General features: G+C 35.1%; 1 protein-coding gene across 6 annotated transcripts in view; it reads right to left on the minus strand.

The window, feature by feature from the left end:
- The window catches only part of STXBP6 (syntaxin binding protein 6), an 85723-nt gene that overhangs the window by 42416 nt on the left and 29714 nt on the right, over positions 1–13593 (minus strand). For 4 of the 6 annotated variants that reach the window (XM_090141272.1, XM_090141274.1, XM_090141273.1 and 1 more), the window contains 2 exons: positions 11407–11590; positions 6849–6962 (listed from right to left, as the gene is read on the minus strand). The exons of 1 other annotated variant lie outside the window; for it this stretch is intronic. In XM_090141272.1, the coding sequence (XP_089997398.1) occupies positions 6849–6962; positions 11407–11560 (268 nt within the window). In that variant the 5' untranslated portion in view covers positions 11561–11590. The remainder of the gene's footprint in view (positions 1–6848; positions 6963–11406; positions 11591–13593) is intronic. One more of the 6 variants, XM_031593748.2, reaches the window with a different exon arrangement.

Below are 13593 nucleotides of genomic sequence, written 5' to 3' on the forward strand. Positions count from 1 at the left end.
ACTTTATTTTAGACAATTTCAGATAACCTAGTGTTAGAGCTATTGAGATTTCTTTAGTAATCTGCTATGATTACAGATGAACGAACATAATAACTGGAGGTTAGAAATATTTGTTTATTTAAAGTTTCATTTTTTTCCTCTCATTTGGGAAAAGTATATATTGTATATGTGCCTTGAAACCAAAGTTACTGGTAAGACAATGTTCCTTGGATTTAAAAAATCTGTTATCTTCCAAGTCAATGATCCAGTCACAGAGAATAGCTCTTACTACAGAGAGACAAGAGGCAGAGATTTAAGAAAACTAACACAGCAGGGGCTAATATCATATTATCCATGAACAGCATTTAGTAGTTATTTCATCCAGCAAGAAGCTTATGTTGCAGCTTCCCTTCCAGCTGAGCATCTCCTCTGAAGACACATCTGAGGAGGCAATACAGACAAACAACCAGATTCTGCATTTAGAGCATAAAATTGCCTGAGGAATTTTACATACATGATGACTATGTTTCAGATTAAAATGATACCTTAGATTAATTCCCTGAAAATGAATTTACCTTAAGTCTTATAAATGTCCTTCATTAGCTTAAACATCCCAACAGGAATGAGAAAATCTTGTGTCAACTTTCAAGGAGACCAAATCGTCAAGATTCAGGCTTCCATTTAAAACTGCTCAAGTTGTTTTTTTTGTTTGTTTTTTGAGACACTACCCTCTGACATACTAAATGAAATATCTGTAAAGCATTAAAAATTTTTAATGCAGGCTTTATTATATTCCCATAAACTGTAATTTAACAGTAGTCATTTCAAAAAAGCTGCTTGTAGAAAATTGATCTGTGTTTCAGAAGGACCATTCAAAGATAAGGTAAATATTTAAGCTTCTATAAAGGAAAAAGTTAAAAGACTATGAGGAAAATTTCATCTCACAGGTAAAATAGGTGAAATTCCTCATAGAAAGAAAATGAGGGTTTTTTTTCCTAACACTAACACTGGAAAATTTGAGCTGCAGTACAGTTGTAACGTGATCATTCCCCTGAGGCTACAAAAGGTTATTACATACTGCAGAGCTCTAAAAAAACACAGCAAAAGAGCCACTGAAAGGGTGGGGCAGGCTTTCTCTGTGAAGCAGTTCCAGCTAAACAGTTACTAGAGTTTGTTTTAGCTTAGACAAATGGGCAGCTCCTCCTTGGCACAAGGTCAAAAAACCTTGCATACTTCATATTCATTCAGCCTCCCCACCCTTCATATGTTGTTTTTATCCTTCTTATTAGGGCATGCATAATCAGATTACAAAAAACAACTTCTGTAAAAATCTTAATGTAAGCAATACAGAGCTTTGGCTCCATACATACAGGCCAATTATTTCAGAGAGCATATATGCATAAATGTATATATTGCTAATTGGAAATTTTCAGATATTATACCACTGGGGGAGAAATGGGAAGAATTAGCTCTAAATACCTCCCCTGCAGTATGTCATAAGTGGCCTATTCCTTGATTAGTATGTAAGATTCTGTGGCAGCAGTTTGGATGACTGTGGGTCACAATCAAATCACAACAGCAGATGAAGTTATCAATCCTGATCTGTTTTGTATTTAAATCACTTTGAAATGATTATTTGCAGATGACGCAAAAAAATGTTTGGAGATCAGGAACGTGTTACTCATCTTTGACAACGCAACAATAAAAGCCTACCTTATGACAGAGAAGCTTGATGTAATACTCTAATTGGCTTAGCAATTTCTTTTTCAAGTACTTCTTATGGGCTGCTCTACACTGAAAGTTGTTTGATGGTACTGACTTCAAATAGAACAACTATGAAAAAACTTAGTGGATTTAATTCCTACAGCTTAGAGTACAGTAACAGGACAAGATTTTAAGCTGATGTTTACCTATGTGAGTTCATAACACTGCAATTAATGGTCTAGGAGAAAGAGAGCTTCTAGCTGTTACAACTAACTCAGAGCAAAGCTACATAGTAATTGACAGAAACATTTTCTGAAATACAACTGGATAGAACTCCAGATGTTTCCTACCCCATATGATACAAATTGAACTATTTGTATCACGATGAGTCAGAGTGCAGTAATGCTAAACTACAGTACCATGAAACTTCAGAAAACTGTTCAAACTGAATCCTGCCTAAAAGCAAAACACAATTTGAATTACTATTGTAAAGTGAGAATGATTTCTACAAAAATTAGTAATCAGAAGACACTCAGATAGGTCTTGTTTCCATAGCTGCCATATTGCAAGCTGGAGGCAAAGTTATCATAAATCATTGTATATTACATTCTTATTTCTAGCTCTGCTTCTTTATTTCTTTGTTTTTTATTTTTTATTTTTTTTTTTATTTTAAATCACATATAAAATAACACTAACCTCTGCCAAAAAACTCATTTGGACAGAAAATGAACAAACTATTTCCAAAGACAGCATGACATTCAAACACTTCGACCTGCCAGTAAACTTGATGCCAGCATCTGTCAAAAAAAAGTGCAGCAAAACATGCTGTGTTCACTGAGGGAAGCTACTTCCATCTCCTCAGGAATGCAAACCTACCAACCACAAATAATTCCAATGAATGGATAAAGAAATACACTTACCATCATCTTTTGCAATGGAGGAAAGGAATTCTGCAACCTACTTACTTTCTGTAAGGTGTCTAGTAATTTTGGGATGCCCCCATGGAAAGGCTACATATTCCAGCCAAGAATAACCTCATTAAGCTTCTTTTGTGAGTAAGAGGACAACATAAGGCCTCCAACATAAAGCTTTGTGAAGGTTTTTTGTTTTTTTGTATTTTTTTTTTTTAACACATAACTTTATTGCATCAATAAACACTTCCTATACGTGACTGTTAAGTCTATCCCTATTTATTATTGCAAAGTTACGTCTGATTCCTTACTTATCTCATACAGATTTCTTATTTTTCTTTATCCAGGTTTTTTGTTTGTTTTGTTCCCTCTCCCCCACAACATCACACTTTCAGGTTTTGGAAATTTTTCCAAGATGTGCATGTGTGCATGAGTTGGAGGATAAAACAACACAAAAATCTTAACTCTCCATAAAATAAGAGGCAGTAACACAAGATTCCCAGATCAACATATCACCTTATAAAACTGAAAGTGATACGTGATAGTTAACTTCCAAGCTTTATCTACCTACTATATTTCTATCTTGTAAAATTTATATAGAATAAAATAAAAGATCAAAGTGCAAAACAAACCCCTGGCAAGACTATGAAACAAAAAGCAGTGATCAGAAGCACGACTGTATACCTGCAGCTTAAAACTAAAAAAAAATATGTCCTGCATGTAAATTAGATTAAGTACATACAGAGAGATAGATTGACAGGAGTATATAAACATTCTTCCTTCACTTTTAAGAGAAAAATAAATAAAGAAATAAATCACAAATCCTAGACTATATGCTTTCAAATAGACAATTCTTTAGGTTTGCTAAAACAGGATACCCACCTAAGCAAACATTTTATGCAAAGTTTTGGTTACACTAAATCGAACAACTGGACACAATCAGAAAGGTTCAGAGCATCAATATATGTCAAAGATATTTCTCTGAATACCAACAATAAATTAGTCCTTCTGTCAAAAAAAAACAACCCAAACTCTTATTTTCCTGTTTATAAATAGACATGAAGATCAATAATGAAGAAAAGAAAAATAACTCCAAAAGCAATCAATTGTCCACCTATGTGATCTTATTGCTCAAAGATTTTCAAAGACTCTTAGAGGACATTTTAGAAATTCCCTTTATAAAATGGAACTTGGCATGAGCATTAAGAGAAAATGGTATTTAGATTTCTAAAAACCCCTTTGAGTACCAAAGAGCTAAGATTTCAAAAATATCGTGATAAAAAGTTCTGATACCAAAAAAAAAAAAAAAAAAAAAAAAAAAAAAAAAAAAGAAGAGTTAAGAGCAGTATTCAGTATTACAACCTATCATAATTAGAAGTAGATGAAAATAGATGAAAGCAATTTTAACAATTTCGTATGAGCACTGACTGCACCTGCAATCTCTACACTGTGGCAAATTCATTAGGCTGTCATGGAACAGGAAAGCTGTTCTGAGACTAACATTACCCTTGTCAGCTGTATCAGTCTTCCACAACATGACACAGGCTATGTTTGAGCACCACCAGCTCTAATCAGCCAGCATTACTACAAACAATTTTTGCTAGTTTCAGCAAGCACTGAGGCTAGTCGCTGAGTATGAATTAGACTTCATACACATGTATATATTCAATATATGCCTATACAGACACACAAGTCCACTGCCTGAATCAAATCATGTCAAGTTATACAAAAATATCAGTGCTCTCCTTTGGCCAACTTAATAGCCAGTATGAACAATGAATACCAGTCACTGAGCACAACACTGAAGACATGCATTTATCGTAAAGGTAACTGAATAATTAGATCTTTGTCTTAAAGTTATTACCGAGATAGGACAGTGATGCTTAGGAACTTTCCCTTGAAAGAACTGGGAGGAAGAGAAGTTTGCTTGTGTTGTTTTGTTCATTTGCTTTTTCACAGTTTTTATCTTTCCCTCTCCCTGTTCTAGTTTATGAAGGATTTCCATTTGCAGGACGAAGCACTTTACAGAACTGATGTTTAAGTACTGTTTAAAGAAGACAAACAAACAACAACAACAAAGCAATAAAACCCGCTCAGCTAATATTTCAACTCAAAGCAAAATAAGTGCAATGTTAAAGGCTCACATTAAAGAAGTTCTGAGACATCTCTTGGATGTTTTATTTTCCTTACAAGAAAAAGGCATCTGTAATGGCCTTTGTTTACTCCATAGACAGATTAATGAAAACATTACGCCTCTGCATAACTACATTTCTAGTTAAAGTTTTAAAATAACTGAACAATCATCAGTATATTTTGATTTAGCTATATTAAACAGAAAAGTAGAAGCATGAGTCAGTGTCAAAATTCATCCAAATACTTGATGTGGTTAATTAAGGTTGAAAGAAACCCTGGTAAATAAAAGGTGAGGATGTTGAAGAGGCATATTAGCTTCTATAGCTTTTAAAAGGGATTCTACTTCCTTTCTGAAGCAACGTTAATAAGGGGGAAATGGATCAGTGAAAAGCCATAATCATTCTTGTGTATCTGAAGATATAAGCATGTTTTCCAACTTAGAATTTGTTATGCAGAATTTGTTATTTGTTAGGCTTTAATATTAATTCCACAGGAGTTAGTAAGCTTTTCATTTTTCTTTGTATAATATGTAACAAACTGTTTAAATTAACTCCATCAGTGGATTTAACCTTGTCTGGCAACAAATACAAGCACCAGCCTATCATCATGTTTTACAGGGGCATACATCAACAATTACATGTAAGTATATCAAACCATACAATTAGGAAAATAATAACCAGTAGCTTATGCATGAGAAAATAGTACTATTACTGATCTAGAAGTATACCCAAGTGATCTCCCAGAGCACCTTCTTCATCTTAAATGTAAAACTTGTCACATTTATGCAATTCTTGGCACAATTCTACAGCTTCTTGCTAAAGTCTCCAATGACATATTATACAATAATTTTTCAAAGTTGCCTCCACTAATTATTCGCTGATCTTACAGTTAAAATACAAGTTTTCCTTACAGTATCTTTATCATTGCGCTTCATTTTTTCCATAAATATAATATGAGTCTTAATTGTTTCATAACATCAGAAGTTATCAATTGAAGTTATTCATGTTTCTCATGGCCAGAGAGCCATTTTCATGCACTTGCACTATCTCAGTTGTATGATTTCAGACAAAAAACCTCTGTAAGCAGTCAACTCACTGTATAGACACACAAACATCAGTGCACAGAAGTCAGAATAAATGCTAAGAACCTGACACTGAATTGGAACTGAATTACATGTGTGTGAAAAACCACCAAATGCAACTCCATTCACACTACTGAACTGCATCATTGGCTTAGTCTACAAGAACTGAACTCTGAAGAAGTTTTTTTCATAGACCAACAGAAAGTTAACAGATACTTTAAGATAAAATGGCAAAAGTTTTAGGCAGAGAACTGGTAATGGTAGCCACACTTTTCTTTACTTTAAAGCTACTGTATGTAACTGGCAGCCCTTTCACTGAGTACAGATCCCAAAATGTCTAATGTCCTAATAAAACTCACGTATCAATAGAAGGCCTGATGTTCAGCCTGTTGTACTAATCTAAATCCATGAGGTTACAGCAACCACTACAACTGATCCGCAGTAGCCATCAAATAGCTGTCCAGGTTGGACAGAACTTGCAGAAGACATAAATTATGTTCTACTTTGCATAAGTAATGAAACATACAGTGGAAAGCCTGACACCTTAGTAGGGCAGATACCCCTCCAGAGTGAGTGCCCTATGCTTGACCATCAACACTATAGTATTATCATCACTCCTTAATACTATGTTTAAACAGAGAGAAAATATCCCTAGAAAAATAACCAATAACAACTCTTTACATCATATGACAAATTACCTACAAAATTCTCCTGGAAAAGGAGTGGATAAATGAAATTTACTTTGGTTTCTTGAATCCTGAGAAAAAGAAACCTTGAGAATTCTCTTCATTATAAGATCCTGAAAACAGGAAAAGGAAAAATTAAAGAAATAAACTAGGAAAATGATAACTTCAGCACAGGATCAAAACTGACATGACAAGTGAGAACACACAAAAAAGTGAATTATTTTAATCAAAAATGCCTTATCACTACTTTTCGATTTTCACTTCAAGTATCACACTGAAAAATCAATTGCAAAAAACCTGCCCTGGAATTTCCCATTAAATTATGGCCAATTTCTGGCAGCCATATTAACTTACCTTCAAAGGAAGGAGGGATATATGCCATTTTCAAGCAACTGTCCATTCCATGAGCAGTCATTTTGAAAGGAATAACAAGTTTATGTTTGAAAAACAACTTTATGACACCACTGGCTGGAGACAAAAACAGAATATGAAGCTATTATTGAAAGTGAAACCAAGTGGTGTGTTAGATTTTAGCTGGTGTGTCCTAAGAGCCCAAACAGAGGGTATTCACAGAACTAATTAAGCTAACAAGGTATATCTCTGTCTCTCTGTATACTTTGAAGCAGGAGAGGGGAAAAATCCACCCCTGCACACTGTGGTAACTACAAATCTCTTTTAAAACTTATTAACTTTTTGTATGAGAAAAAACATGATGTGGTCAATAAGGTTAAATTTTAGTGAAAGTAGAAAAAATAAATATGCTATTCCCCTGCATGTACACCTAATTTTTGTATACTTTTTCTATGCCTTTTCTTCCCCCCCACTTTCTTTTAGATTTTCTTTCATCATTCTCAGAAAATTGCAGTTTCACATAGAAGTCACTAAAAATAAATAAATCCTTGAACTGACAGCATGTTAATTTAATTTGAAGACAGTAAAGAGAGGAACAGTAACAACAACAGCAAAAAACTAAAAGTTTCCACCCTAAGTTTTGAACAATATTATCTTTTAATATTTACATACAAATTCCAACATTTTAACAAGAAGGACAAGAAAGAGAATGGTGCAGCTAAGTGTTATGTCACATGAGAATTCAGGTTCAGAAGGAACCATCTGATTCATTCAGTTGCAACTGCAAGAGACTTTCAGCTCTGAAAAGGTCGATGCCAATTCCATATGCACAAACTGGAACACTTCCAGCGCATTATAACAAATTAAAACTCCATTTGATATTCAAAGTTACTAAGAAATCATAATGATATCATGTCAAAAGTGATAACACAGAACTAGTCTCAGAAAATATTGCCTATGTCCTATACCTCTAAAGTGACCTTAAAAGGTCACTTAAAAGTATTTTATACTTCAGTTAACATTCTAAATAAGTTTAAGAGCTCTTCTAAACATATTTTTTTGAATTATATGAGCCTACGATTATAAAATAAAAACTTAGATCTGATCCAATAACCATTGGTAGGTCTGCTAGTGTGGAGGAGGTGATAAATTCCCACTTTCAGCTCTGAATTTCTTGCCTTTTCTCTATGTCAAATAATTTCCTACATTTAATAATAATAATGATAATTCAGTTTTTATATTCTCTGTTCTGCCAACAACCACGCCTCACCTCTGTTTTTCTTATCTGTCTACTCCTTGCTTGCAGTTCTTCAGCTAAATAACTCCGTTAGGATCTCCCTTGGCTATGCTTGCCCATCTGTCTTTGTCAGCCATGTAAATACAAAGGGCATGAAGGTTGCAGGTAATCCAACTCTTCAGTCTTCACAAGTGCAGTAAGCAGTTTTGCAGCAGCATTCTTTCCTGCCTTCAGTCATAACTGTCAGGCTTTATGTACACCTTTTTGGAGAATTAATGAGTATTTTCTTGTAATCAATTCAAATACAAACTCCAGTATATACAACAAATGCAATTTTGAAGGAAGAACTTCCCTTACTTACCCACTTCGCACTGTTTAGCATTTGATTATTTTAATGCTTCAGTACAACAGCTATATTATCTTGGAATCCTAAAGGTGAGGGTGGTGCATTGTCCCTCACCTCTGGAAACTGGTACTCAGGATCTCTGTCCTCATTTACAAAAAAGCAGGTAGACAACAATTACGTTGTAATGTATTTTCAATCCAACACTGAAAACAAAACAACTAAATTACAAAAAATTGTGTAATTTTTCAGTTACAAACTCAATAGAAAGTAAAGCAGCTATTACAATGTCTGGTAATGTCTAGATTTCTGCACTCAATCTTGAATTAAACTATAATTAGGCAAGACACATTTGTATTCCCAAACATTTTTAAGTCTCTTAACAAGTTAGTTTTTAAGCAGATTCTTTCAACTGATGAATTCAGCTTTAAACTTTATCTTAGCAAAAGACAGATTGAATCAGTTTAAGAAAACTAAGAACATGAAGATATTTTAGTCACTAACTTTATTTATCTAATATACAGAAACCTGGAGGAAAAAAGAAATTGGACAAGAGTGAAAGGTTTACAACTTTGTTTCTAAAACTAATGTTGCAACACTCAGCAACACTCATTTTAAGTGGAAACTAACATTCAGAACTCTCCACCAAAGCTTCTCACGCTTAATACTAAATCACAGAAAAATGGATGGTCACAGAATATATTAGTGCATTCAGCAATCCCAAGATAAAATTCATGTTTGACTGTGGATACAGCAGAGCTGCCATTTGCACAGTAACTTATAAATTAAAAAAAAATAAGTCCATAAAGATAACACAACTCCTTGCTGCAACTAAGATCATTATTAGTTCAATTTCCTTTAACAATAGTGGCAGAAACAGTTACTACCTACCCTTTAGTTTTGTGTCATCAATTACTCTTGACTAATTGTGCTTGATCCTATTGCATTTGATCATATTTTTGATTACTTTAGAATTATAAATCCACCCTCAAACGTGAGTACAGCTTGGTAGACCCAGTCTCTTGTTGTCACCTACTGAAATTCCCATACAATATGTCTGATACCATAGACTGCTATGATACTTAATACAAATCTGTTTCATACTCCTGCAGAACACCACTAACAGCATGCCACGTGACTCTTAATATTATTACGCAGATTTCCAGTACCCAACACACAGAATTTTGTCTAAACTGTGAATACTTCTCATTATCATTAATGAGAAGCTATGCTGAAATCAAGACCTCTGCTATTTCTCTTACTCATGGAACATTATCCTGTTGCAGAAAGACATTAGATGCATCTAAGTTCATTTAACATCTTTAAGTCCATTTTGGCTGCTACACATGAACATGGAAATGGCTGAGCTGAGAAATTAAGTTCCTCAGAATGGTAAAAAAAAATAAAAATAAAAATAAATAAATTAAGAAACCAACAATCAGATGAATAGAATTCACCTATATAAAACTGTAAGCATAGCTCATGCCTTTAACCTTTATTCATGAACATAGATGTGTCATTTGTGCACTCTGAACATGTCTGCACTGTCCTAAAATAGAATTATTATTTTAAATAAGACCACTCAGGAAAAATAAACTGAACTTCTAAAAACTGACCACCAAAAAGAAAATGAGTTGAGCCTTGTTCCATAACAAGTCAGAAATTAGAACTCTTTTTCCTTCATTATGTGAAGAAATCGAAACCCCCAACCCATACCATAAACCCCAACCACAAACCCAAGAAAAATCCTAGCTGAATCAAACCCTTTCTTTAAACTATTGTAAAGGGGGAAAATGGCAAGTAGAAAATGTTAAATCTGTTTTGCCTAATTGTGAATCACTATGAGTGTACAGATGCTGTGCAGCTCATGCTTAATATATGCTTATTTACATACATTCACAAATGTTATTTGGCAACATATAAATTTAAATTCTGAACCTATGCACCATGTTTCAAAACCCAGCAATTCTGCGACTGCTATAAATTCTACATTTTGAGAGTTTCAATTTAATTTGCAGTGAAAAAAGATTTGACAGAGTCCGTTAAACTCTATTTTCCCTTTACTTCAAACACAATGGCAATCTACTGATCTTCAGAGAGCACTTGTTCTCTGACCACTGATTTTACTTCCATTAAGATGCACACCCTCTAAGGAAGCAACTGATGCTTAAAAATATGACTACAACACCTTAGGATACCATATATATTCACACATACTTAGTTGGCAGACACCAAAACTACAGGGGATTTAATTCAATGTTTCATTTATATATACTAAAGTAAATGAATTGGACGCTGCTTTCATTAGAAAATATAAAAAGTACGTAGCAAAATGTACAACTAGTACCCGTCCTGTTCTACAAAACTGAAATTCAGACTCTCACTAATACTGCTTTGGAGAAACTTATGATTCATGTGAACAGCTTAGCAACAAATAGGTCATTGCTTCCTGTAACCTGTGATGTCTAAAACAGGTCTTTACATCATTTTCTCCTTCAAAGCATCTATTTCCTCCTTCACCTTTTAAAAAGTCAAGTGACTAAAGACCAACACAGGTTCTGTATGTCAACAAGAAAAATATTCTGGATGAAAGTTTCATTTTTAAGGACTCAGTGAAACAGATGTAATTAAAAATAAGAGGAAAATATTTTTGCTTCAAATCAGAAATTTCAGGGCTTAAAAAGCAAGTACAACATAAATTTTATCCCTCCAAGAAATATCTTAACCTTGATAGGAAAAGATTTTTCTAAATATTCTCTCTTCATAATCTGCAGTTATGCTGTAAGAGAACATTTTTTAAAGAAATCACCTATTTATTATGCAGCACAAATATTAATGGCCTGCATTCCAAATGCTATTATTCTCTGCTTCCATTACTAAGATTCAAATCAGCCAGCACTGCACAGCTATGGGTAACATGTAATCAATTAATTGAAGATAAACTAAAACAGACAACTGGATGTCAAAATCTTTAATCTTACCTGACAGGCAGATGTATGTTAAATATTCACCCTGACCCCCAGTAGCAAGGAAAGGAATCTTTTTTTTCGTTCTTCTTTTAACTTGGACAGCTCCCAGCATCCTTTCATCATGTGGGGCAAAAATTTCTTTGTTGATTGCAGATTTGGTATTCATTGTAGATCAGATATAGCAGACTGACACTCTCTAAAACAAAATCAGAAATATAAAACTATTAGGAACTACCCCTAAGCTATGTGAAATTCCCTTTATCTTACGCTGGCATTTGCAACACCGACCCTTCAAATAAAGTCTTTAACGCATCAAAGAATTTTCAACAGAATTTTGCATACTTTGAGGTAGAATTTTCTAAATATCTGAGTTGTCCCTGAGGTACTTCTTGTTATGCACAGTTCTCAATCTAGCTAAGCCTAGAAGCAGTGCATGCTAGGACTTCATCTGAGAAGACTTTGGGTCACATTGAACACCTTCTGACTTTATTCTACATAAAAGCCTCATTAATTTTCTCTCTGGTAAGTGGTGGAAATCTCTTTTCTTGATCCTTGTACACTTTTGAAATCACTTGTTCTATGGCTGTTGACTCTGGAAATTTTCAGATGAACAATGTTCTTACTAACTTCTCAAGCCTCTGATTTTCCATTCTAAAAATTTTCTACTTCCCTTTACATTAGTCTTAACATAAGCGTCACTGATCCTCTCTAAGAATCATCTGTACTTCTTACTACCAAGCTCCCACAATACCATCTTCAGCTTTTTCCTTACTTGGAGGGTGAAGATATATTTTTATTTTTTATTACACAAGTGGCACCTCCAAGCATTTCAATCAAACTTCCTAGAGGACAGTCCAAAATGAGGCTCTTATTTGCCCTAAGTGATAACCTCCATATCTCAACTAGTGAAGTAATAAATTCTACTTGCAGGAAAATACTAACAGATGATACTTGCCACACTTTTATCATTGGAAAACAGATAAATTCTGGTCAGATTAGATTATAAAGCCAAGAAAGTCATGGAATCATTATGTTAGTGCGCATAGTATTAGCGAATAAATGTCTCACCATTTTCAGTCTCAACATTTTATTGGCATGTCTTTATGATGATCTCTTATGATTTTGCTTCCAAAATACATATTCAAGGAGGTGTGACAGTGCACAACTTGGTTCAAATCTAGTTAATAACCTATTTATTTTAGGATCTAATTAAAATCCTTGTTGAACAAAACACTAAATAATAGTAAGCCCCAGTTTCAGAATAGTTAGAATTACAGCTGTGGAAACTAACACATTATAGAATCATAGAATGGCCTGGGTTGAAAAGAACCTCAGAGATCACCTGGTTTCAACCCCGCTGCTGTGGGCAGGGTCACCAACCACTAGACCGGGCTGCCCAAAAACACATCCAGCCTTGTCTTGAATGACTCCAGGGATGGGGCATCCAAAACCTCTCTAGGCAACCTGTTCCAGTGCATCACCACCCTCTGGGTGAAAACCTTCCTCCTAATATCTAACCTAAATCTCTTCTGTCTTAGTTTAAAACCATTCCTCCTTTCCTATAACTATCAATCCATGTAAACAGTCGTTTCCCCTCCTGCTTATACGCTCCCTTCAAGTACTGGATGGCCACAGTGAGCTCTCCCCAGAGTCTTCTCTTCTCCAAGATAACCAAGCTCAGTTTCCTCAACCTTTCTTCAGAGATGCTCCAGCTCTTGGATCATCTTAGTGGCCCTCCTCTGGACCAGTTCCAAGAGCTCTGCATCTTTCTTGTGCTGGGGGCCCCAGGCCTGGATGCAGTACTCCAGACAGGGCATCACAAGAGATGAGTAGAGGGGAACAATGACCCCCCCCTCCTCTGGGTGCTGGCCACCCAGTTTTTAATGCAGCCCAGGATATAGTTAGCCTCCCAGACTGCCAGTGCACACTGCTGATTTATGTCCAGCTTCTCATCCACCAGGATCCTCCAGTCCTTCTTCACAAGGCTGCTCTCGAGATCTTCTCACAGTCTATATAAATACCTGGGATTTTGCTGGCCCAAGTGTAGCACCTTGCACTTGGCCTTGTTGAACCTCATTAGGTTCACATGGGCCCATTTCTCCAGCCTGCCCAGGTCCCTCTGGATGGCTTCCCTTCCCTCCAGTGTATCAGCTGCACTGCTCAGCTTGGTATCATCTGTAAACTTGCTGAGAGTGCACT

This window comes from Phasianus colchicus, chromosome 5 (genome assembly GCF_987193195.1).
Source record: "Phasianus colchicus chromosome 5, bPhaCol1.hap1.1, whole genome shotgun sequence".
NCBI classification, from domain to species: domain Eukaryota; kingdom Metazoa; phylum Chordata; class Aves; order Galliformes; family Phasianidae; genus Phasianus; species Phasianus colchicus.